Source organism: Chionomys nivalis, chromosome 23 (genome assembly GCF_950005125.1).
Source record: "Chionomys nivalis chromosome 23, mChiNiv1.1, whole genome shotgun sequence".
Taxonomy (NCBI): Eukaryota; Metazoa; Chordata; class Mammalia; order Rodentia; family Cricetidae; genus Chionomys; species Chionomys nivalis.
In genome coordinates, this window is record NC_080108.1 from 38,135,250 (window position 1) to 38,161,610 (window position 26,361).

The 26,361-nt window shown below is 45.4% G+C and overlaps 1 protein-coding gene across 5 annotated transcripts; it reads left to right on the top strand.

Moving 5' to 3' along the window:
• Nucleotides 1-2,867: 2,867 nt before the first annotated feature.
• LOC130865397 (mas-related G-protein coupled receptor member A) lies at nucleotides 2,868-24,323 on the top strand. 5 transcript variants are annotated; one of them, XM_057756428.1, is made up of 3 exons: nucleotides 2,868-3,129; nucleotides 9,339-9,442; nucleotides 23,014-24,323. In XM_057756428.1, the coding sequence occupies exons 2-3, from the start codon at nucleotides 9,432-9,434 to the stop codon at nucleotides 24,017-24,019; spliced, it is 1,017 nt and encodes a 338-aa protein (XP_057612411.1). In that variant the 5' UTR covers nucleotides 2,868-3,129; nucleotides 9,339-9,431; the 3' UTR covers nucleotides 24,020-24,323. The 5 variants fall into 5 exon arrangements, with proteins under 5 accessions (XP_057612411.1, XP_057612412.1, XP_057612413.1 ...); XM_057756429.1 differs by having other exon boundaries at nucleotides 23,017-24,323; XM_057756430.1 differs by lacking the exon at nucleotides 9,339-9,442.
• The last annotated feature ends 2,038 nt before the right edge of the window (nucleotides 24,324-26,361 follow it).

A 26,361-nucleotide genomic window follows, 5' to 3' on the forward strand; every position in this document is an offset into this window, starting at 1 on the left:
GGCTTCTGCTTCCATTCCTGCCTCAGTGTCCCTTCTTGAGCTCCTTCACAAGCTTCCTTGAGGATGAACTCAACCTGTAAGGTATAATACATCTTTTCCTCTCCAAGCAGCTTCTGGTCAGTGATTTATCATAGCAGCAAAGAGGTTGCCTAGGATACTAGCCTGATGACCAAATCAGAGACCAAGGGACAGAGAGGCAAGCATGCCAAACAGCAACTGTAAGATAAAAAATTTCAGTTCACACAGCCAGAGGAGACCCAGAAGAAATCTGAATGTTGCTGCTTCAAGGTTAAGGGGTCACGGGGCCTTACTGTTGTAGACTCAGTCATGCATAAATCCTCTCCTAGTGCTACACGGCACGCTATGGCTCTAGAAAGAAACAGGAGTAACCCAAGCCTTTCTCCACTTCCCACGTAACAGGGGAGGAAAATGATGCCCAGAAAAGAACTAAATTACTTGCCCAAGGCCAAATGACTACATAGCATAGCTTCAAGGCCACCTTATATTTCAAAAGTCATTTTATTGATTAGTTAACCAATGTTTGGTGAGGCATGGTCTTTTAAAATAACCAGTGGTGGTACATGTCTTTAATCCCAGCACTCAGGAGGCAAAGGCAGATGGCTCTCTGTGAGTTCAAGGCCAGCCTGGTCTACACAGCAAGTGCCAGGACACCCAGGGCTATACAAAGAAACTCAAGGAACATAAATAAATAAATAAATAAATAAATAAATAAATAAATAACTTAAGAGTCAAGACGATCTAAACTTTATTAATGACTAAAACTGGTCTTTGTGGAAAGAATTGTTGATTCTAATCTCTTCGCTCAAAACAGGGAAAGAGAAAAATGAAGGAAAGAAAAGAGAATAAAAGGAAAAATAAATGCATATTGCTACGACCTGGTACCCAGGCAGACTGTCTCCCTAGCAACTGGAGCTGGTACAATGTCTGAAACTGCTAGTTTTGCCCAAAATCAAAGATGAAGGATGAACCTACTAAAGACATTTTGCTTCTAAGGGACTGTCTAAATCAAAAGCCAAGAGCGAAGGGGTTTAGGTGAGCAATCCCTCAAAACTCATCTGTGGAACAATTACACGTCGTCAAAGCACAAGCCTCTCTTTTCTGAAGCACAGACCTGGAGAGCGCTGGAAACCAAATTAGGCAGGCCCTCATCCAAAAAGCTTACTTTGCAAATGCAAATGAAGAGTATGGAGAAGAAGGGGTGGCCACGCCCACAGGCTTACAGAGGCCACAGAAATGAAGCAAGGGTAGTCAAAGAAGAGGGAGTTCAACTGCCAGCTTCCAGAATTAGAGTTCCCCCTTGAAAACGACAGCAGTAAAGGAAAACACACAGATAAATGACAAGTAATCATGGCCCTTAGTAAGAAAGATGGCAGGAAGGACCGTGCTGAACTGTAAGTGCCCTGCCCTGAGCAGACAAAGCTACTCAATTCCATTTGACCAGTTATAGGTGATATGAAGCCAGCATTGCCAGATTTTCTGTTTGTTTTTCATTTACAATACAAATTTGGGGTTGAAAAGGCCCAGTGTTTTAAGGATGGAAAATAATTAATAATTTGAATTGATTGTAGTCCAAATAGGACAGTTCTGGGGACCAGGCATGGCAATGCACACCCTTAATGCCACCCTTAATATAAAACAAAGACAGGCAGATCTCTGTGAGATTGAGGGCAGCCTCATCTACAAAGAGAGTTCAGACAAGTCAGAGCTGGCTACATAGTGAGGCCTGTCTGAAATAGAACTCTCGGGGGGCCCCTTAGCCTAGGGAACATTGGAACAAGAGGGAAAGAGAGCTCTGAGCAGCACTAAGCTTCATTTCCAACTCAGCTGTCACTTGCCTTGTGACCATCTAGAAACTCTTTATTATATAATGCAAATATACATACACTTCATATATATGTATATATATATGTGCATATGTATATATATATATATATGCCAGACAGTGGTGGCACATTTTAACCCAGCACTCAGGAGGCGGAGGCAGGTGAATCTCTGTGAGTTCAAGGCCAGCCTGGTCTACAGAGTGAGTTCCAGACCAGCCAGGACTACACAGAGAAACATTGTCTCAAAAATAAACATATTCCTCCACGCCTGTCTGTGAGGGTATGCTCAAATTCATATGACGATATTCTTAGGAAACCTAGTACTATGTATAATAAATATGCCATCATCATCAAGCTGCAGCCTGTGTCCTGTGCAGTGACAGGTTAATCTCTATCAGTCTGACTTATTTAGAATCCCCTGTGAGACTAGCCATGGCATACCTTTGAGGGCATTTCTAGCAAGGTTTAATGGAGGAGGGGACATCCACCCTGAATGTGGATGGTGACATCCCATAAGCTGGAGTCCTGGACTAAATAAAGGGGGAGGTATGAGAAAGGCAGCTGAACGCTAGCACTTCCCTCTTCCTGCTTCCTGATCCTGTAAGGCATGAGGGTTCCTTGAGGGGGAATCCCAGTCACAAGCTCTGTGCCATGATGGACCCTACTCTCTGAAACTGTGAGCCAAAAAAAAAAAAAAAATCCTTTCACTCACCAGTTACTTTTTGTCAGGTACATGATCATAGTAACAAGAAAAGTTTCTCATAAAAATACCTCAAAGAGGAAGGGGAAAAAAAAGAGCTCCCTGTGGGACAATAACAGAAGTTGTGGTTTTTCCTCAGCATCCTCCTCAAGCTCACCAGGGTGGCAGAGGCTGGAGAGCACATGATGCAGGCTGCCTTCGGTCTTGATACACGGAGGTTCTCTCCTCCTTTCACCCAGATCCTCCTGTCCTGTTTCCTGTTGAGACCTGGGCCATCTGGACTGGCGGCGGCCTTTTCAGAGGCAGGACTGCATCCTGAGCTCCGGAGTCTGCCTCTGTTGTCTGCACCCAACCGTTTGTTTCTATTTCCTGCACTAATGTTCCTGATGGGTTCCAAATGAACCTGCTGTGTTTTAATATATATGAATTGCAATTTCTAAATCGCCGAGTGTAAAGATCTCATCATCTTCCTCTGCTATGCCCTATGTGGTGGACACCACCCTGGCGGACTGGTTCCAGCAATTGTGAAGCATAAGAATCCTGATGCAGACTCACAGGTTGGATCCAGACTATACCACTTGTGAGGTGAGACCGCGAACAACTTCTGAACTCTCCTGCCTCTCTACTTTCCTATACATAAGACAGGAGCAACAATAATAGCACTCGACTAATTACAATTAAAAGGGATCCCAAGTAGTCACTGAATCAGCAGAGATGGAGCCCCTGACCTGGGCTTGCTGAGCATCATTGCCTGGGGTGGGCTAACAGGAGCGAAAGCTGTGCTCTGGCTGCAGGGCTTCTAGATATTCAGAAACGCCTTTTCCATCTGCACTCTGGTCTTGGCCAGGGCTGACTTCTTAACCTTGTGATTTCAAAGCATAAACTTCCTGAAGAAACTTTTCAACTTCTATCGCATCTGCGTTCTGTCATTTCCACATCCATCCTCAGCACCATTATCAGTTCTCCCACCACCCAGCACGAGAGCCGTGGCACTAGACACACTTCAGCTGGTGTGCGCCGCTCTGCCCCTCATCCCTATTGCTAAACATCTTGTAGAGTAACTGTTATGGCTTCCTACTTGAGTGCTGTGAGTTTGTTTGGTATTAACTACTTCGTTTCTTTGCAGGGGCGAGGGTGAGAATTTCATGTATGTGTACACTGTGTTTTCAGTATTAAATACCTCCCTCCTCTACTCCAGCTCATTCTGTGTCACACACACATTCCCCCTCATTAATTCATGTCATCTTCTTCTGTGTGTGATGGTTTGAATAAGAATGGCCACTATAGACTCATATATTTTAATGCTTAGTTAATAGGGAGTGGAATTATCTGGGAAGGATTAGAAGACGTGGCCTTTTGGGTGGAAGTATGTTATTTGTGAGATTTTGTCATTTCAAAAGCCCTCATCCAAGTTCTGTGTGTGTGTGTGTGTGTGTGTCTTTGTCTGTCTCTGTCTGACTGCCTCTCTGTGTCTGTGTGTGTGTGTGTCTTTGTCTTTCTGTCTGACTGCCTCTCTGTGTCTCTGTGTCTCTGTGTGTGTGTGTGTGTAGGTCTATCTGTCTCTGTTTCTGTGTATGTCTGTCTCTGTGTCTCTGCCTGTCTATGTGTGTATCTCTCTGTGTGCTTGTGTGTCTGTCTGTCTCTGTCTATGTATGGCTTTCTCAGTCTCTGTGTCTGTCTGTCTATCTGTCTGTCTCTCCCTCCCTACAGATCAGGACTGTAAAGCTCTCTGCTTCAGCACCATGCCTGCCTGCTTCCCATATGATGATCATGGATGAACCCTGTAATCAAGCCCCTCAAACACACACTTTTTATTGTATTTTCTACATAAATACCCTACTGAGCCCATTAAGTGTTACTCATATGTATTTAGGTATAAAGCTGACCACTTGAACATGAGCAACGTGTCAGGGGACCCTGTGGAAAACCTACCCCCATAACCTAGCATCATTGACTGCCTGTAGTTCTTCAGCTAGGGGTGGGTGTACCTTCCCTTACTTCTGCTGGAGTGTTGACTGGTGAAGTCTTGTGCAAGTCTTGAAGATCTTTATTTCGGCATCAGCACATAGCTAACATTCTTACTTGAGGTTTTCTGTAGATCCAGATCTGACTTTGTGTTCCAAAGCATGCAACTGGCGAGGATCCATGTGACCATAGTAATGTCTCTGGTCCTCATATTCCTGTAGCTCACAAAATGGTATCCAAGGCTCTAAGTTACAGTTCAAACTTACTATAGCTTTCTGTAAGCTCATTGTATGTTTTTCCTGCCCTGGTGACCACTGTACAGACACCATAGCTAATTTTACTGGCACTAAAATCAGAATCTGAATCAACAGATCCTCAGCCTGCTCCCCAACATGTTCTGCAGGGCATTCCTGAGGTGACGAACATGGAGGAAGTCTTCCTCGGGGAATTCTGGAGATGCCAGGCTGTAGAGCAGGGCAATGACAAAGAACCTTGGCCTAGCTCTGAAGTGGGAACTGCCCTGCTACACGAGACAGGTATCAGCTGTTCTTTCGGCCTCATGTAAAAGGCCTCAGGATTCCTCAACCTGGGTTTATTTTATTCTGGCTTCCCAAGATTCTCCTTGAGAAAGCATTAGTCTAAAAGTAGAAAGCTTTTAGAGGAAGGACCTTACGTTATGCTTTCTAAATTGTTTCTTATTCAGCACTTTTTCCGTTCAACTCAATAAAAATTCCCTTACCAAACCCCAAAAGTTCTGTTTGTAGTTGTTGTATGTAGTTAGAAACTACAATTCCATAGTTTTCTCTTGAACTCTGTTTTCAGGGCAACAGTCTCTGCTGTAATTGGGCGCTGCTGCAGGTAGATAGCCTGGTTCTGAGCAAATGAGTTCGGGGTCTCATTTTATTACCACGTCTTCAGAATACAGCGTTAAGGATGCCTCCCCGCCTGCAGTATGAGTGCCCAGGAAGCTTTCCAAAGGCCTGTAGAGACTGTTCCTGCAGCCTTGAAAACTGGTATTTATTTAGTTTTCACCCAGAACAATGTGAATTCTAGAAACACTAATGGCTAATCTCAATTTAACATTGTAATCTCAGTGTTTATTTCAAATAAAACATATCTTGAAAGCCATTATTCACAGTTCACAGATTTATTACATGGTTGAAAACCATAGACATTTCAAGACTTCATACCAATTGCCCTATGACTTTTGTTCGGTCAGCATGGTCAGTCCTCTTGAGGAATGAATTTTAAAGTAACCAATCCTTCCACAGTTGTGTTAATTATATTACTAAAACAAAATTAATGTCAAGAGTTCAGGACTAATTGGTTCTAGTGGTTATTCATCCCAAAAAGAACCCATGCCCACTGAGATGCTCAAACCACACAGAATCGCCGTGGCCAGTGGCCTACATGTTAGTCTTTGGGGAGGTTAACTGTGAATATTCAAACACAGTTTTTTAATAGCTATGAGGATCTGGAAAGTGGTTCTGTAGTGAAGAATGCTTGGTGCCTGTCCAAAGAATTTAGTTCTCAGCACCCACATCAGGCAGCTGTAACTCCAGCTTTGGGGGACCCAGTGCCTGTAACTCCAGCTTTGGGGGACCCAGTGCCCTGTTCTGGCCTCCACAGGTATCTGAACACATGTGCACATACATAGGCACAAGCACACACACCTACGCATGAGTCAAAATAAGAATAAAGCCGGGCAATAGTGGCGCACGCCTTTAATCCCAGCATTCGGGAGGCAGAGGCAGGCGGATCTCTGTGAGTTCGAGACCAGCCTGGTCTACAGAGCTAGTTCCAGGACAGGCTCCAAAGCCACAGAGAAACCCTGTCTCGAAAAACCAAAAAAAATAAAATAAAATAGTTATGAAATTATACCATCCAGTTTTCAAATTTCCCAACAAAATATATTGATGGCTTTTTAATTGGTATATACTCATTAGACAGAGTAATGAGTATCATAAAGATATTCAAGTACATCATATATAAAAAATCCATATAGCCAATATATTCAACACACACACACACACCTCTGCCCGCCCCCTAATTTGATGACTCTTATAACATGGTTCTATGCTGCAAATTCAGGTTCTTTGGCTTCAGATTCCTAGCTCTCCCCAGTCCAGGGCTCTGCTGAATCCAAATCCTGTGTAATTCTGTCCTGGTCTGCCTGTCTGCTGCTATGATGAAACACTGGCCAAAACGAACTTGGGGAGGCAAAGGTTTATTTGGCTTACAGTTTCTAGGGGAAGCCAAGGCAGGAACCTGGTGCCAGGAACTGTAGCGAAGACCTTGAGGAACACTCCTTACTGGCTCGTTCTGCATGGCTTGCTCAGTTTGTTCTCTTATACAGCCCAGGCCCATCCAAGATTGGTACCACCCACTGTGGACTAGGCCTTCACATGTTATCACTGTTTATTAAGAGAATTCCCCATAGACACGCCCACGGGACATTCTGATGAAGGCCCGTGCTCAGTTGAGAGTCCCTCTTCCCAGATATGTCTAGGCTTTGTGTCAAGTTAACAAAAACTAGTCAGCGTGTGTCTAGCTGCTATAGAAGAGCTTGGCCTTTAGGGCACCGCCAGCTAGGAAGAAATGTTACGCAGTGCTATAAGCCAGGCCCAGGCAGGGAGTCAGGATGTGATGTCATCAGCTTAGCTGACTGCAAAACTTAGATGTTTGTGATTCTGTCAGTTACACAGCTTTTTCTAAACTTTCTCCTACCTGCAGGGACCTGATGAGTAAGCCCAAAAGGAAAGGGGTGGATGGTTCATCTTTAAGTCAAATCACATAAAATTACATGCTGAATCGTCTTGTATGTGAATGTTGAAGATGTCTTAATGGCTGTGAAGGAGTCATTAACAACTTGGTTATTAAATGCTGTAAGGCATATTAAAATTCATTTCCACTGTGTTTTATAGTATCTTGCTTTTTTGATAAAGCTTGTTCTTCTAACATACTGCAGCACACACCATGAACGCGGCACACCAATTTCAACATCTGAACTATCACAGAGAGAAAGATGATGTACAGTTTGGCTATTACTTAGCTATGTGGTCTTCTTTAAAAAGAAATTTGTAGAAAATAACAAAAATATTACACTCTTAATATCACTAGTGGGTGTATCAGTGTTTACTATAGCATCTTCCGACCTGTCTGGTTTACAGACTCTGTGAGCACCAGCCCTGCCCTCACTTACAGTCACTGCCAAATCCATCTAGATGGTCAATCCTCACTTCTCTATATTCAAACCTCCTTTGACCTTGTCCTTCCCTCCACACCACCACCAATTCTGCATCTAGTCATCCCCCATAACTGTAGGACGCCAAAGTCTCCACTTCCACATCATCTTCCCCATCCTCCCCTCCTCCATGAAGCTGTTTTCCCTAGATCCTCTGCTCCAAATTCAATCCAGTCCCTTGCCAGTATATCAGGCTGACCATCACACCCATGCTTGCTACACTCAGATTTCACAATGTTTGTTATAGTCACAACTTTGCACACATTCTTGGAGTCCTTGTTCCCTTCATGGCTGCTTACTAGCCAGACACAGACTATCTGTTCAAATCTCTTACTCCGGGGCTGGAGATGAGCCATGGGTCTCTCTGGAAAGCACTTCCCTAGCATGCACAAGTCCCTGGTTGATCCCCAACACCACATAAAATTAGTTGAGGTGGCACTGTCTATAATCCCCATGTTGGAAGAAAAAGACAAGAAAATCAGAAGTCCAAGGTCATTCTCAGGTATAAAGCAAGTTGAAGACCATCTTGGAATACATGAGATTCCCATCTTAAATAAAGAAAGAAGGAATCTCGGTCACTCCTCAGTATGTAACGATATTTTCACATCTCATGGAGGGAGTTGGATTATACAGTACCTAGCAGGACAAATTCTAAAAAGTAAAAACGAATGTTTGTTAATCAAAACTATAATCTCAACTAATAAAACATTTAGGAATAAACACTTTAACAAGCAATTGCTCCCCAAAGAACAATGTTTTTTTTTAGATTTATTTATTTATTTATTCTTTTTTTTTTTTTTTGCTTTTTTTACAATGTTTTTTAAGACATTTGCCTTTTGTTTGATACATTTCTGTGCCGTTTGCAAGAAACTGGCAATGTGCTGACATCGCTGCTTTAGCTGAGAAAAGGGAGACGCTGTCGGGAGTGCAGAGCAGCTGGAGAGATTTGGCTCTGTCCTTATAGCGCACTTGCCAGCACAGCTCACCTGGCTTGGCTTTAGGAAGCCCCAAAGCAACCATCGCAAAGAAGGACACAGTGGGACTCTGATGAGCACACGCTGAGAAATAAAAGCATACCAAGGCCAGCTGGCCGGGGACTGAAAAAGCATGGGACAAAACCGGTCTCGCTGAACATAATGGACAATGAGGACTACTGAGAACTGAAGAACAATGGCAATGGGTTCTTGATCCTATTGCACGTAATGGCTTTGTGGGAGCCCAGGTAGTTTGGTTGCTCACCTTAATAGACCTGGATGGAGGTGGGTGGTCCTTGGACCTCCCACAGGGCAGAGAAACCTGCTTGCTCTTTGGGCTGAGGAGGAAGGAAGACTTGATTGGGGGAGGGGGAGGGAATGGGAGGTGGTGGCGGGGAAGAGGCAGAAATCTTTAATAATTAAATAAATTAATTAATAAAAAAAAGAAAAAAAAAAGAAAGAAAAAAAAAAGCATAGCAAAACCCGAGATTGAGAAACGTCTCAGGAGGAACCTGACGTAACAGACCCTACACCCCCATTTGTCAATAAGACTCTGAGCAGGAAACCACAGGGCTGTCTGGTGTATTGATAAACTTTAAACTTCCTTCCAGTTTGTAAATGCACTTCTCCAGGGCAGAGAAGTATCTGCTAGTGACTGTATCTTCCCCTCTACATAAGCCAGCTTGCCACATCCAGCAAGAAGAATGGGGGAAAGGTAAGATTCTACCTATAACTTATTTCCAAATCTATTGCTGTATCTTTTCCATGTATATAGCCATATAATGCCATACGGGGGCAGAATATTCAAGTAGCCATGAGGACAATGGCAGGAAAAGATGAGAAACCTGTAACTCCCTTTTGGTGAGTTTGGCACTGGCAGGCTGACAGTGAGGGTTAGAAGCTGCTAATCAATATTCATTTGGTTCCATCCTGATCTCCTTGCTACTAAAACTTCTGCTACTAACCTGCTCAACAGATGAGCTCAAATCACAGAACCTTGTGGCCAGATGCCACACTCAAAGCTCCAGCAGACCTGAGGCAACTCTGGAGCACATCCTCTTGCTCAGCCTAGTTGCGGATGCCAGCCAGTGGTCTTACCAAAGAGCAGAGCCCGGTCAGCTGCCCCACCCACATTCAGAGCACAGGGAACTGCCCAGCCATCTAGAGAAACTGAAAGCGCGCTCCCACGGCTTGGGGACCAGCAGCAACCGCCCATTCGGCATCACAGTTGAGACACCTGGGGGAGGGGTCCCTGCCAAAGAACACCATGAGTGACCGTCTGCACAAATGATCAACATTAGGAAAAAAGACATAGCTTTATAAATCTCAAGAAATTATGAGCCTTCCACAGACATAATGCTACAACAACAGATACTAAGCAAAGAGAGAAATGACAGAAAACCCAGACCAGCCCAATCCTCTTGAAAACTGTCAGTGAAGTTCAAGGATATGAAGACAAGAAGTTAATTAAGGAAGGGAGCAACACGGCAGCTAAATAAGCAATCATCTCCCCCATTCAGACACCATTTGAACCGTCTTTCTCGTCGTATATTAATCATGCAAGCTAATGGGTTTGTTATGACATTCCAAGCAGTACCTGGAGGTGTTTATGCTCCCATCGCCTCTGTTTCCTTCACCTCACTGTTCTCTGCCATCCCCCAAACAGTCCCCGTTCTGCTTTCTGTGCTGTTTCCTAAGTTCTCCTGTTCCCTCCATTTTCCTCAATCTGATACATTCATTGCACACACACATCATGTATACAGACACAAACACACATGAACACACAACATACACACAGACACACACACCACACAAACACCACACTCACGGCACACACACGTACACACAAAGATATATACACTACACACGTATACACACACAGACACAAACACACATACACAAACAGATCACACACATATACACACGCAGACAAACACATACCACACACACCACATGCTCGATACACACCACATACACAAACACACACATACACACACCACACATACCACACACAACACACACACAAACACACACATATACATACCACACATACCACACACACATACACACACATCACACACACACCACACACAGACACATACACTACATGCACCACATACCACACACACACCACACACCCATACACACAGAGATATACGCACAGCAAACACACAGACACACAACACATACAGATACATACATACTACACACACATACCACATGCACACACCACTCACACATACACACACAGACACACACTTATATACAGATACACTACACAGACCCATATACAGACATATACCACACACACAGACACACGCACACCACTCACACATACACACACACCACATATACACAGACACACACACCACTCACACATATACACACAGATACATACCATACAGATGCACACACCACTCACACATCACACACACCACACACACAGGCACACAGACACATACCAAACCTACACAGACACACAGACACCACTCACACATACACACACCACACAGACACATACCACTCACACAGACACACACCACACAGACACACACCATACACAAACACACACAGAGACACACACACTACTCACACAGACACACACACACCACTCACACAGACACACACCACACATACACAGACACACATAGACACAGACATACACTACACACACCCATATACAGACACACCACACCAACACCACACATACACATTAATACACATACAGACACACACCGCAACAGACACACATCACACACACGGACACACACACCATTCACACAGACACACACCACACAGACACAGATACACACTACACACATCCATATACAGACACACCACACCAATATCACACATACAGACACACACCACACACAGACACACATCACATACAGGTGTGTACATCAGAAGCAGAAACAAAATGTCTTAATTGATCACCTCACACTTTGTTTATTGAGTTGGGGTCCTTCACTAAACCCAGAGTAAGCTAACTCCAGCCTGGATTTCAAGCTTGCTCTGGGGCTCCCCTGTGCCTTAGTCAGAGCTACCATTGTTGTGATGAAACACCACGACCAAAAGCAACCTGGGGAGGAGAGGGTTCATTCCACTCACAGCTCCATAGAACAACAGCTCATCCTCAAAAATAGTGAGGGCAGGAACTCAAGGAGGCCAGAAACTCAAGCAGAGAAGGAACCTGGAGGCAGGAACAGATGCAGAAGCCATGGAGGGGTGCTGCTTGTTGAATTGCTTGCCACAGCTCGCTCAGCCTGCTTTCTTAGAGCACCCAGCCCACCAGGTCAGGGATGGCACTACTATAATGGGCTGGACACTCCACCGTCGATCAGTAATTAAGAAAATGCCCTACAACTGGATCTTATGGAGGCATTTTTAAGGTTCCTCCCTTTCAGATAACACTAGATTGTGCCAAGTTGACATAAAATGGCCATTGTACCGTTTCTGCCTCCTAAGTGCTTGGATTATAGGTGGCTGCAGCGCCTACCCAGCTTTGAAGTGGGTTCTGGAGACCTGAACCCCAGTCCTCATGTTTGCATGACAAGGGTATTATCTCCTGAACCATCTTCCCAGCCTCAGCCTTATATTTTGAGACAGTGTCTCACAGAGAATATGAAAGTCACAGATTAGCCAGACTGGCTCACCAGCAAGTCCCCGGGGGGTTGCCTGTCTTCACCTCCCAGCTCTGAGATTACAGGCACTCACAACCATGCATGAGACTGAACCTAAGCCCTTGACCCACTGAGGCATATCCCCAGCCCGATTGTTTTCTCTGTAGCTGAATAAAGCTAGTGTGTGTGTGTGTGTGTGTGTGCACGTGTGTGTATGTACGTGTGTATATGGGAGATATGTTTTCTTTATCCATCCATCCTTTTATTTACATATAGATTGGTTCTATAACTTGACTATTGTAAATGAAACCATGATAAACACAGATATATATTTATCTCTATTGTGTACTGACTTTGATTTTTTGGGCTAGATGCCCAAAAGCAGCCTACATAGACAGAGTCTGTGGCAGTTTTAGCTCTCATCTTTTAACATCTCTATTGATGTCCTTACTGGCCGCAATCACTTACATTCCCTCTGGTAGCCAAGGGACCCCTTTCCGCCGTGTCCTCCCCGGCGCCTGTCACTGCTTACTGCCTTTTGTCGGCGGTGATCATCCGAACTGACTTTGTACAGCATGAGAGACGGGGTAGCTTCTGTCTTCTGCCTGTGGTTTCCTGTGTAAGAGCGTTATTCCCTGAAGGGGCTCTCTTACCGTTGTTGAGGAGCAGACGGGAGCAGCTGTGTGGGTTTTCTACTACACTGGTCTCCATTAGCTGTTCCTTGTGCCAGAATCGCTCTTTTTTATTGTACAGGTCAGTACATCATTTGAAATCTGAGGTTGTGATGCTTCTAGCCTTGCTCTTCCTCAGGAGCTCTGTCAGCATTTATGGCCTTTTGTGCTTCTGTGTGAATTTGGGAGAGGGTTCTATTTGTGTGAGAATGTAATTGGAATTTTATGGGAAGGCCACTGAATCCACAGGTGACTTGGAGTGACATAGCCATTTTCCTTTTTATTTTTTTTTTGTGTCTTTCACATCTGCTATGCTACTGACGCTGGGCCCTCACTGGAGCTCCTCTTGGCTGCCCTGTGTCATGGGGACCCTGCAGCTTTGGGTCTGTAGGACCAGTCCCTTCACGTGCTCCGGCAGATCACAGATGGGCGCATGTTGGGGTGGGCCAACTCATGACCCTGGTTCTGAGCCTGCCTAGTTGCAGGGTTGGTCAGTCCGCCAGCTCTCCTTTGTCCTCACGACAGGGTGAGGTCTCTTGAATTGCCCTGGCTGGTTCACGCCTTGCCGAGATGAGCAAGAGTCAGGGCCAGTTATCCTGCCTTCACGTCCTCAGATTTTGTTCTCTTAGCTCACACCTACACCTTCAGGGCCAGCTCTACTATGTTGCCCAGGCATGGGTTCAGGGGCCACTCTCCTGAGTGCTGCAGCTGATGAGGGGCAGGGACAGATCTCCCCCTTTTATGGCCTCAGGGCCAGCTCTTCCACCTGCCTCAGGCACTGAGAGGGGGGAGTCTTTCCCAGCTTATGCGGCCACATGACAGATGAGTCGTGGGGACAGCTCTCCAGTGTTCACAGCTTCAGGGCTGGCTCACCCACACCTCTGTCAACAAGATGGGTTCTAGTGAGCTGCCTAGGAGAGGAGCAGGACCTGCTCTCCCAACTTGTGCAGCCGATGGAGGGCAGGGGCAGCTCTTCCATGCATATAGACACAGGGTCAGCTGTCCCACCGGCCTCAGGCATTTATGGGAGGGGATGAGATGAGGGTATCTCTCCCCTGCCCATGGACATCACTTTGGGGTTGGTTCACCCATACCTCCACTGATGGGGTTGGCTCTACCATGTTGCCCAGGCAAGGTGCAGGGCCTGGACACAGCCATTTTCATATTATTAGTATGGACAATAAATAGACAAGAGTCTTTCCAAATCTTTGAGGTTTCTTTTGTTTTGGTTTGGTTTTTGTTTGTTTGGGGGTTTATGGGTTTTTTGTTGTTGTTGTTGTTTTTGTTTTGTCTTGTTTTTGTTTTTTGGCTTCTTGGGTATATCCCTGACTGTCCTGGAACTCACTTTGTAGACCTGGCTGGCCTCAAACTCAGAGCGATCACCTGCTGTAGGTGGAGTTTTCCTGTTCCAACTGCCTGTTCTCAAATAACCAGAAGCTACTTCCCAAATAACTGACTTGGAGATTTAATATAAATCATAAATTCTCGGCCAATAGCTCAGGCTTATTACTAACTAGCTTAACTATTTCTATTGATCTACTCATGGCTTTTACCTCTATCCCATTTTGTGTGTCTGAATCATTCACCATCTGGCTGTTGATTCCTCTAACTTTGCCCTTCCTCATCCCATCATTTTCCGTTTGACTTTTCCAACTAACTTTATCCTGTTCAGCTATTAGCCAGTCAGCTTGTTTATTAAACCAATCATGGCGACTTATGTTCACATAGTGTACAGAAGGATTATTCCGCAGCAACCTGCCTCTGCTTCCCAAGCGCTGGACTAAAGACATGCACCACCACAACCAGTGTTAGTCTTTCCAAATATTTAACTGTCTTCTTTGACTTACTTCTTTTGAGCCTTACTATTTACACTGTTCCAAGAATTTCTCAGGTCTTAGTTAAGGCTTCTGTTGCTGTGAAGAGACACCATGGCCACAGTAACTCTTATAAAGGAAAGCAATCGGGACTGGTATACAGCCTCAGAGGTTTAGTCCATTTTCATTATGGTGGAAAGCATGGTGGCATGCAGGCAGATGTGGTGCCAGAGCAGGAGCTGAGAGTTCTACATCTGGATCCACAGGTAGCAGGACAAGCACTGTGTGCCACTGAGCCTGGGCTAAAGCATCTGAAACTTCAAAGCCTGTTCCCACAGTGACACATTTCCTGTAGACCAAACATTCACACACGTGCATCTATGGGGGCCATTCCTATAAAAACCACCAGAGCCAGGGACTTTTTATTCCCCTGATTTCCTTTCAGTATATTCCTTATTGCATATAAGAAAACAACCACATCTTTAATATTGAATTTGTGCTGTAGTGAGTCATATCTGACTGGAAATGTATCAATTTCCTCTAGATGTTTCTAATTTATTAGATAATAACTTTTCAAAATATACCCTAGTAATCCTCTGTCATAAAGTCCCATTTTTAATCTCTGATTTTATTTGGTCTTCTCTCTGTCACTGTTTATTAACACTGTTTAGCTTTTCGGAGAACCAGTTTGCTTTATCGGCTCAGTGCATTGTTCCCTTAGGGTCCGTTTCATCGGCCCCGCCCTGATCTTCATTGCAGCCTGTAAGCTTGTCTCCTTTGACCCCAGCCCTACTCCGGTCCCACTTCCGGACTCTCTCGTTTCTTATCCTGTGTTAGGGTCTATTCTTTCTTCCATAAGTCTAAAGTCCAAGTCCAATATTTCCAGGTGCCTCTTTGTCTTGGTCTACTGCTTAGTGTTGTCCTTCCTGCGTCTCCGTCCAACCCGCTTCTCCTGGCAGCCACGCGCTTGGTCAGTGGAATGGAGGAGTGAGTATCTCTGATTCACCATCTGCCCGCGTTCTGGAACACCTATTCATTCAGCACAGCGTCTTCACGAGAGTTGAGGAAACTAGACAGAGACTAGAGGGCCTGGCTATCTCCCAACCTCAGATAGCATAGCACTGATTAAAATTCCAGCCACTGGAGATAAGACGCAGTAGAATCCTCAGAGTGTTGCGAGGCATAAAACCTGGTGCTGACCTGAGCCATACAGAGTTCCGTTCCCGGGAGAGCGACCATCGTGAAGTGGTCCCGGTTGGTAGAGTTCTATCCTGGCCTGTATCATCTGTATCTGAGTATGCTGTTTTTAAACAGGAATTTACCACAGCAAAAGGAAGCCTGCAACAGAAAGAGCTTGTCCTCCCAAGTGCTACATTGGTCTCTGCGGGCTTAGGGATCTCAAGTGTTTCTCACCACAATGCCCACCATGCCCTCTCTCGATCCCAGGTAGTACAAAATAGAGAGGAACTGACTGAGGAAGGAAGAATGGAATAGACGTCATACCATTGCGTGAGAGCTAGTTACTCTGCGAGGACACGGAGCTAGAACGGCGGCTACAGTGCCTGAGCACATGTTGGAGACCAGATGAGGTGCCTGCGTCTGTGAGTGCTGTAAATAAAAGTCCCCTTTTTAGACAGGCCTCTAGTTCCTTTCGCGGAATAATGAAAGCTGCGAATCTGTACAAACTTAGGCTTGGAACACCCTCTAGTGGTCAAACAGTGACAACACCCCAACAGCGAAACAGCAGCAAACCTCAAGTTTGGGAGCTCACAGTGAAGGAGCAAGCGGCTTAGAATCTCTGGGTGCACAAGGTCAGAATGTGAACACTAAATCTACAGACCATTCCTTGACTATGCGGATGGTGTGCTTCGCCAGCAGGCTGAAGGTTTCAAGGAGGCCTGAAGATAGTATATGCATTTAGCATTCACAAGTCTAAGCTTCAGTTCCCATCACCAAAAAAAAAATAAGAGATCATGACCTTCCCTAAAGAACAAAATAAAGAAAGAGAGGTTCTGGGAAGATTGCTCAGTTGGTAAAGTGCTTTCTGAATAAGTATGAGGCCCTGGATTTAAATACCGGGCATCGCCCATAAAAGCCAGGTGTGGCACATTCCGGTAATGCTAGCACCAAGAAAGCGGAACAGGAGGGTCCTTGGGGATTGCTGGCCAATTAGTCTGGCCAAATTAGTGAGTTCTAGGTTCAGTGAGATGCTCTGTCTTAAAAACTAATACTATTAAGCAATTGAGAAAATAGACATCAATCTCTACCCCACCTACATGCACACATGCATGTGCGCGTGGCGCGCACACACACACACACACACAGCTGCACTCAAATTGCCACACGTACACACAAAATGCCAAGTACAGTTATCCAAATAGATTCAGAAGTGGAATTTCTTTTTTATCTCTCATATATGGATCTTAGCTCTTAATTTTTTTTTAGTTTATTTTTTAAAAAAGAAAACAAACTATGTTTTCATTATACATACCAATCCAAGTTCCCACTCCCTCCCTTCACCTCATTTCCTCCACTTACCCCACCACCACCCCACCCCCATCCACTCCTCAGAGAGGTTAAGGCACATTGCTTGGGAAAGGTCCAAGACCCTCCCTGCTATATCTAGACTGAGCAAGGTATCCATCTAAAGAGAACAGATTCCCAAAAAGCCAATACAAGCAGTAGGGATAAATCCTGGTGCCACTGCCAGTGGCCCCTCAGTCTACCCCACCCATGCAACTGTCAACCACATTCAGTTTGGTACTATGCTTATGCCTTCCCAGTCTCGATGAAGTTGGTGAGCTCCCATTAGCTCAGGTAGACTGTTTCAGTGGGTTCAGCCAGCCTGGTCTACAAGAGCTGGTTCCAGGACAGGCTCAAAAGCTACAGAGAAACCCTGTCTTGAAAAAACCAAAAATCTCCCCTGGTCAAGTAAAATAAGAGATAGCAATGTACAGAAAGTAGAGAGATCTCCAGTGAATTGCAACACAAAGAGGGGATTACTAAAGCATGCCCACTAGCAATCAAAGAAAAACTTCAGAGAGCATCAAAATTCTTTTAATGTATTACAGATGAAAAAATCCCAAAAAAACCATCTTTGGATGCCTTGACAGAAACCCTACAGATCAGACCACAGAATAAAATTCTTAAATTACTGTAGTTGAAGAATAACTGTGGAGCAAGAACACCATAGCAAGCATGTCTGTCACCCAGAAGGGCTGTAGAAACAGCAAACTTTCCTGCATAAACAAGGCAAAGTTCAAAACCTCTTGACATTTACAGAAAATGTGAAAGGGAAGTTTTTTTAACTGAAAAACATAGGCCATTATTAATAACATAAGACTTATTAAGGACAGACTACAAACCCAACTATTGAAATATTACAGGTTGCCGCAGTGTGTTGCTCTTCATTGGTGGCTTGGCTGGATTTACAGAAGCCTGGGAGATGTATCTCTGGCCGTGTCTGTGGAGATATTTCCAGGGCAGTTTAATTAAGAAGGAAAGAGTCACCCTGAATGTGGTGACATCACCCCATAGTTTGGATCTTTCTCTACTTTCTGATTTAAGACACCCGTGGCGAGCCACCTCATGGTCCTCCCCTGCCATGATGGGTCCTCTGAAACCATGGACGCAAATAGACCCTTCCTTTCTCGAACTGCTTTCGTCAAGTGCTTTTATCACAACACTAAAAATATTCCATAACTAAAATGCTTGTATTCAATGGTTTTTGTAATGATGTGCAGGGTGAGAGGGGACCATAGATCCCATGGCAGGGGACAAACAGGCCATCACACAGAGCTTACACTGGAAGGAAGTTTATTGGGGAAGGAAGAGGAGAGGAGAGGAGAGGAGAGAGAGAGAGAGAGAGAGAGAGAGAGAGAGAGAGAGAGAGAGAGAGAGAGAGGCCTCCTCAGGGAAGCGGCAGAGAAAGAGCAGGAGTGGGCAGAGCTCGTCTCTTAAAGGGACCTTTGCACCTGCATTTAGAGTCATGCATGCAAGGGTGGCCACTCTGTCTCTCCCAGGTCCCCAGGTCAGGTTTGCGTTTGCCTGGATGATAACAGTTTTAAGCCTAATGCAAAAGTGAAAAGACAAAATCATTGATAATGGCCACACCCGTTACTTTTCCTTGCTGTGGCTAGTACCTGACATAATGTAAGTGGAAGATTTGTGTATTTTGGCTCATGATTTCAGAGGATTCAGTTCCTTTGTTTCTGGGCCTACCGTGAGCAAAACCAGCAACATAGTGGTGAAAGTTTATGGAAGAGGAGATTCAAACTTTGGTGTGTGGGAAGCAAAAAGAGGGACATAGACAGAGGATGCCAGAGAAAGCTGTGACCCCAAGGAGTACACTGCCACTGACCTATTTTATCCAACTATGCCCTACCTCCCACCAGCACAATCTTCATATTGAGTCCATCAATGGTTTAATAATACTTATTGTGTTGAGTCTCATGAGCTCACGTCTGGAGGTGACCTCGCACACATATTGAGAGATATGCTTCATGAAGTTCCTATGTGTTTCTACTCAAGTTTACAGCCAAGATTAACGATAACAAAGTCCACCCCTTCCAAGCCTGGCACCCCAAACATCACTTTAAACCACAATATTCCACCTCCGAGCCTTGTGTCTCTTTCATAATGAAAACTCCAGTCGTCCACCCAATCCAACTGCAAAAGTCCCAAAGCCTTAGCAGTTCCAACATTTAAATTCAGACTCCTCTGAGATGCAAGACAAAGTTTCAGCTATGAACACCTATGAGAATATAAAAAGTGTATGAGAATGGGGGAACTGGTCCTGCCCCTCACTGGCTGCAGCACTCAGGAGAGCAGGCCCTGTACCGCATCCTAGGCAACACAGCAGAAATGACCCTGTTGGCAGAGGCTTAGGTGAGCCAGCCCTGGGAGTGTGAGAGCAGGAAAGTTGACCCCTCCCCTGTCTTCCTGTGGCACCCTCCCACACCCACCCATTGCCACTTACAGCAGATGGGAGAGATGGCCATGGAGTCAAGAGAGAGGGAGAGCTGGCCCTGCCCCTCACTAATTACAGCAATTGGGAGAGCAAGCCCTAACCCTTGCCTGGGCCAAACAGTAGAGCTGGCCCCTGTGTTGTGGGTGTGGTGGAACCAGCCCCAGGGCCATGAGAGCAGAACTGGCCCTGCTCCTAGCTGCCTACTGCGGCTAGCTGGGGCAGTGAGCTAGCTGGGGCAGTGCTGGAGAGTCTCCCCTGGCGCTGATGATGAGGGAAAGCTGGCAGGCTGCCCAATCCAGCTACCATCCCAGCCCAGAACCAAGGCTATGATTTGGTCCACCCCAATGTCTACCCTATCTATGAACCTGCTAGAGTACTGAAGTGGCTGGACCTGCAGATCTAAAGCAGCAGGAACTCTGTGACATGGGGCAAGGACAGGATATCCAAGAGGAGCCCCAGTGAGGCTCAGTATAAATGGTGTAGTAGAAGCCAGAGCCCTCGAACCAGATCTATAACTCATTGCAATGAACACTTGCAAGTAAAGATGTACAGACTAAAGGGTATTTTGTGTGACTCACTGTGTCTCACTCACTACAGCTTCCATGCTCAGACTTTAATTTGCTTGGTTTTGTTGTTATTGTTGGTTTGTGTTTATCTTTCAAATTTTATTTTATTTTGCTGGGGGAGGTTGCAAAGGCAGAGAGCAAATAAGAAGGAGGGGGAAATGAATGAATGAATATATATATGTATATATATATATATATCACCATTCTATAAAACTGTGACACAGAGTAATCATTTCCATACCAGCAGCAATAAATGGAGGAACAGAGAAAAAGGATCAGATCACAGCAAAAACAGAACTCAGCAGGTAGCACACAGTGGAGGCTGCATGGCCAACATCTCGGGTATACCACATCACTACGCTAGTGCCAAGAGGCTTGGGCAGCTGAGCTCCTAGAATCTCACCATTTGTAACCCGCTCGGCCTCCCTCTGAAGCTGGTTCCCCTCCATGTCTGAGCCAGAATTCGGTATCCATGGCACCGCCAGCATCCTGGAATTCCATCGCAGCTTTGGCTTTATCTTAATAGTTCACACATATCACACTCAGGGATTCCCTGTAGAGAATACAACTCTGCTCCAGACTTCCTAGCTCTCCTCAGGAATCACAGTAGAAAATTCTATGGTCCAGGAACTTTTTTATCCTGAATGTATCACATGAACACCAGCTCAAGCAGTCGCTGGGCACCCAAGGGTCTTGACTTCAACAGCCTCTGAGAACCTTGGCCAATGAGGTTGGGAAAGCACTTGCACTGATGGCAGGATGCCCTTGGGGCTCATTCACTCACAGGAAAGTCTTTCAAATTAGTATACTAGTTTGCACCCTTGAACTTACAAGGCAAAGAGGTGAGTCTGGCCAGTGAATAGAATCTTGAAATGCCCTCAGGAAAATTTCTATTTGTTGGTCACAGTAATTTTCTGTTGGTTTGGTTTGGTTTGGTTTGGTTTGGTTTGGTTTGGTTTGGTTTTTCTCAACTTGTCTGCCTCCATCAGATTGGCCAGTAGGCAAGTCTGTAGGCATTTTCTTCATTAATGATTGATGCAGAAGGGTTGCACCCTGAGGTTGAAAAATCCTTGAGTCACAAACTAGTTTAACAGTGGTCTCCATGGCTTGTCCTTCAGTTCCTGTCTCCACGTGCCTGCCTTGAGTTTCTGCCCTGACTTTCTTCAGTGATCAGTGATAAAGCATGATGTGAGAGTTGTAAACTTGAAGCAAATCCTTTCCTCCCCAGTTACTTTTGGCCGTGGTGTTTTATCGTAATAGAAACACTAACTAGGGCCGGGCGGTGGTGGCGCACGCCTTTAATCCCAGCACTTGGGAGGCAGAGGCAGGCGGATCTCTGTGAGTTCGAGACCAGCCTGGTCTACAGAGCTAGTTCCAGGACAGGCTCCAAAACCACAGAGAAACCCTGTCTCGAAAAACCAAAAAAAAAAAAAAAAAAAAAAAAGAAACACTAACTAAGACGCTATTGTCCTAGTGCAGTGCTTGGCTTCTTCTTAATGGTCTTACTCTCTTTAACAACCATGCACTCATTGATCACAGATTATAACTTGACTCTATTCTGGTCAAACTACACATCTTTCATGGTGGGGTGTGTGGTGATATACAGCATCATGGTGGGGTGTGTGGTGATGTACAGCATCATGGTGGGGTGTGTGGTGATGTACAGCATCATGGTGGGGCGTGTAGAGACGCAGTGCATCATGGTGTGTGGGGGGTGATGTAGACCATCATGGTGAGACGGAGCAGTGATGTGAGGAGAGAAAGCCTTAAGCAGCACTGCAGTTGATCAGGGATGAGTAATAAAATGACTTGCATGGTATAATCAGAGGAGTATTTAGTTCTCTTCTCCCCCTCCCCCGTGTTAAATGAGGATTCTACAAACCCAAGCAGGTTAGTCAACAAACTAAGTATAAATAACTTGTTGCTATGGATTTCCTGGTTTCATGAAAAAGAAAATGCATCAGACCCTAAAACTAGCTGTGCAAATTTTTAAACTCCCTAAATGGAAATAGGGAGCAAGGCAGCCAGTGTCTCTTAGACAGGGCATCGAGAATGGGGTGCATTCAGTGCCGGATGTCTGTCTGCATCTCCAAAGAACAATGCATCCTCCTGCCTCTGTGAATTCCTGAAATCATGACTGCTTTTGTAAGGTGGGGAAGGGGGATAAGCAAGCTTCCAGGTTCTGATTTTTCCTCTAGGTAACTATTTCATTCCATGGTGTTGGATTCTTTTCCTCGCTCCTTTTGTCTTTCATTTAAGCCTGGTGGTTTCTTAATCTACAACGTTCATTGCCATCTTGAAACTAATTTGAACATTTTCCGGCTTGAATCCCATCTACATATAATTCATGCACTGTGGTGACAATTCTAAAGGACTTCTCAAAGAGAACGGGGCAGGTTCCAGGGCTTTGGGGTTTTAGTAAGTTGTCTGACCTCTGCTAGCCTGTACCACCTCCCCTGAAACACAAGATGCTAAAATAGGCCTGGAAATTAGTTAGTGATCATGAAAAATTACATTATAAACATGTCTGGAAATCTCATAGTAAAACACATCATCTTATACAGTTAATATGTGCCAATAAAAATACGTCTTTAATAAAAGGTGTATACATACAGCAAGCTCACGTCTTCTCTGTGTTCCCAGCAGCACCATGGCAGGGTTTCTGAGCCTCAACACCTCAGCTTCAGGGACGGCAGTCACAACAAATTCAATGGACAAAACCGTGCCTGGGAGTTTCAACAGCAGGACCCTGGTCCCAAACTTGATGATCGTCATCTCAGGACTGGTTGGACTGACAGGAAACGCCACTGTGTTCTGGTTCCTGGGCTTCCGCTTGCGCAGGAACGCCTTCTCCGTCTACATCCTAAACCTGGCAGTGGCTGACTTCCTATTCCTCCTCTGTCACATCATAGACTCCACGCTGCTTCTCCTCAAGTTTTCCTATCCCAACATTATCTTCCTCCCGGCCTTTAACACCGTCATGATGGTTCCCTACATAGCAGGCCTGAGCATGCTCAGTGCCATCAGCACCGAGCGCTGCCTGTCTGTCCTGTGCCCGATCTGGTATCGCTGCCGCCGCCCGAAACACACATCAACTGTCGTGTGTGCTGCGATCTGGATCCTGTCCATGTTGATCAGCATTCTGAACCGGTATTTCTGTGGCTTCTTAGATACCAAATTCGAAAATGACAACCGGTGTCTGGTATCTAACTTCTTCACTGCTGCGTGCCTGATATTTTTGTTTGTGGTCCTCTTTCTGTCCAGCCTGGCCCTGCTGGCCAGGTTGTTCTGTGGTGCTGGACGGATAAAGCTCACCAGACTTTACGCCACCATCATGCTCACGGTGTTGGTTTTTCTCCTCTGCGGCTTACCCTTTGGCATCCACTGGTTCCTGTTAATCTGGATTAAGACTGATTATGGTGTATTTGCCTATGGCCTTTATCTGGCATCACTTGTTCTGACTGCCATTAACAGCTGTGCCAACCCCGTCATTTACTTCTTCGTGGGCTCCTTCAGGCATCAGTTGAAGCATCAGACCCTCAAGATGGTTCTCCAGAGGGCTCTACAGGACGCCCCTGAGACAGGTGAAAATGGAAGCAGTGTCCCTCAGGACACCACGGAGATGTCAAACAGCAGAGTGGAGCAGTGAGGAAGAGAACTGGCTGGACCTCAGAGGTGACTTTGGAGCAATCATGACTCTGTGCCCTTGATGGCTGGCTGCTCTCCTCTCAGCCCTGTAACCTGACACACCTCAGTGGCTCACCAACGTCTTCAACAGATCACCATTGACTTAGTTTTTTCTACCTTTCCTGAGTAAAACTATTTATCTGAAAGTATCGTGTCTTCATCCTCCTTGACATAAACAGAATTCTCAAGCTAACTTCTGAGGCTTTCTTGCTGTTTCTTTGCAACTTTGTTGCCATGGAAATAGCCCCTGTCCAAAACCATGACTCTCTTGTTTGCGATTGTTCTGTACCGGACAGTAAAAACACCCTCACGAGACAACACCTTCAGCAACAGCAAAAGTGTTTGCGATCATAATGCTTATGGTGCTGATAGCAGCCCTCCGTCGTGAGACTGCTGCACAATTTACAGAGACAGATGCCGAGGCCCAGGCGCTGCGCTGCCTCGCACACTCCCACAGCCCTGTGATGCAGCAGAAGAATCCTGGGGCTCCAGTCAGCTGACCCCAGCAGTCACAGATCTCGAAATAACTGAGATGTGTACGCTATGAGTTCTAGATTAGGAAGAACAGTTAGGCTATGTTCTCAAGCTGGTTCCATGACCGCCTTAGAGCTCGTGTCCATCCACAGAAACACAAACAGGAAACGGAGTTAGGAAATGTCACTGGTCTGATTGATCTTATTCCCTAAGAAATCTGGGACCTGTTTTCTGAACAAGGTTGTGGGATTTGACCTTCCTGTAATCACAGTCTGAATATAAGAACCATACTGATTAAGAAAGACCCAGAAATGTATCCTCTCCACCATGCTTGTAATCAAAATGAGCAGATTCTCCTTTACGTGACTGACAGCTGCCGGGATTTGGAGAGGCTGCTGTGACATGCTCTTTCTGAATGTGGAGATGCTGCAAGTCAGGCGTCAGTATTACCATGACTCTGTTGGCCATAAAAATAGATGTGATTGTGTGCCTAGTCTCAGTCCCTGCTCCCAGCAGTATAGAAGAGGTCTCCTTGCACAGAGGAGAATGCCTCATTTGTAACTATGCAATTGAAGTGCGTAAATTGGAAATTCCCTGGGATGCTTGAAATCTAAACTGATGATTCTACAATTTTAACTACCGCGTAAAACTTTTGTGGCAGGGTGGGAAAATAAACAGTCTAGACACAATAAAATGGGTCAGGGAGGAATTCATTGTGGCACTGTTAATAAAATAGTAATAAATCTTAAGATTGTTAAAGGAATGGTTATTGGGGGATGGGTCGCGCACGCATGCGCGCGCGCGCACACACACACACAATCTTTACTATCCCAGCCTTTGCTGGAGAAGCTGGAGTACGGTGAGCTCTGAGCAGTGTCGCAGTAGCCCTGACAGACAACTGGCACAGACATACCAAAGCAGCCTGAGCCAGCTCCAAAACAATGTCAGCTCAGAGTCCCTGCACTAGTCAAAACACAGCATCCTTTAGTCCTCCCAAGGATATCTCCACCCCTGCTGGTTCACAGGCTGTAGATTTAAAGAGACAGATAAAAATAGAATGGGGGAATTTAGGAAACAGGGGTAACAAGCAGAATGTACCCCCTTGCCCACTGCAGTCTCTCCTGAGAATAGAGGAAAGAGCTCTGACCTCAGAGTAAATTTAGCCTTTTGTTCCCTGAGAAACCCTTGACTCTAAATGTTGTCATGGCTTCAGAGTTGAGAAGAAGACACCTGAAGGTCTTTGATCTGCAGGCTAGAGACTGCTTTTTCTTTGGCACTGTAGTGAAGTGAGAACTCTGCCGCCGGGCTCTGTCCCCAGCCTTCCACTACCTGGACATCCAGGTTGAACTCTCTAACTCCCTGCTACACATGTGAGCCGAACAGAGCATATGGGCTTCAGAAGCTCTGAGGACAGTGGAGAAAGATGTGGTGTGGCGATGCTTCTGCTCTCCCTTTACCTTGTCCTTTACTCCTTCTCAAAAGCCACTGGAAGAAAAGATAAAAATTTCAATATTGCTTAATTACCATAAATGCTTGGGACATTTCCTTTCTGCCTACGTGTCTGGGTTATAATACCTCTCCAGAAGACTAGTGTCCTCATTAGTGGTGACAGACACCCATGTACTCGTGTAGGTAGTCTAACTACAAACTGCCCTGCCCATGTTTTATAGCATTGTATTCTGGTTTATGTGTGGTGTGTGTGCACGTGTGTGTATGTGCATGTGTGTGCGCATGTGTACATGCATGTGCATATGCATCCATGTGTGTGCATGCGTGTGCAAGCATGTGAGCGTGTGTGCGCACATGTGTGTATGTGTGTGCACATGTGTG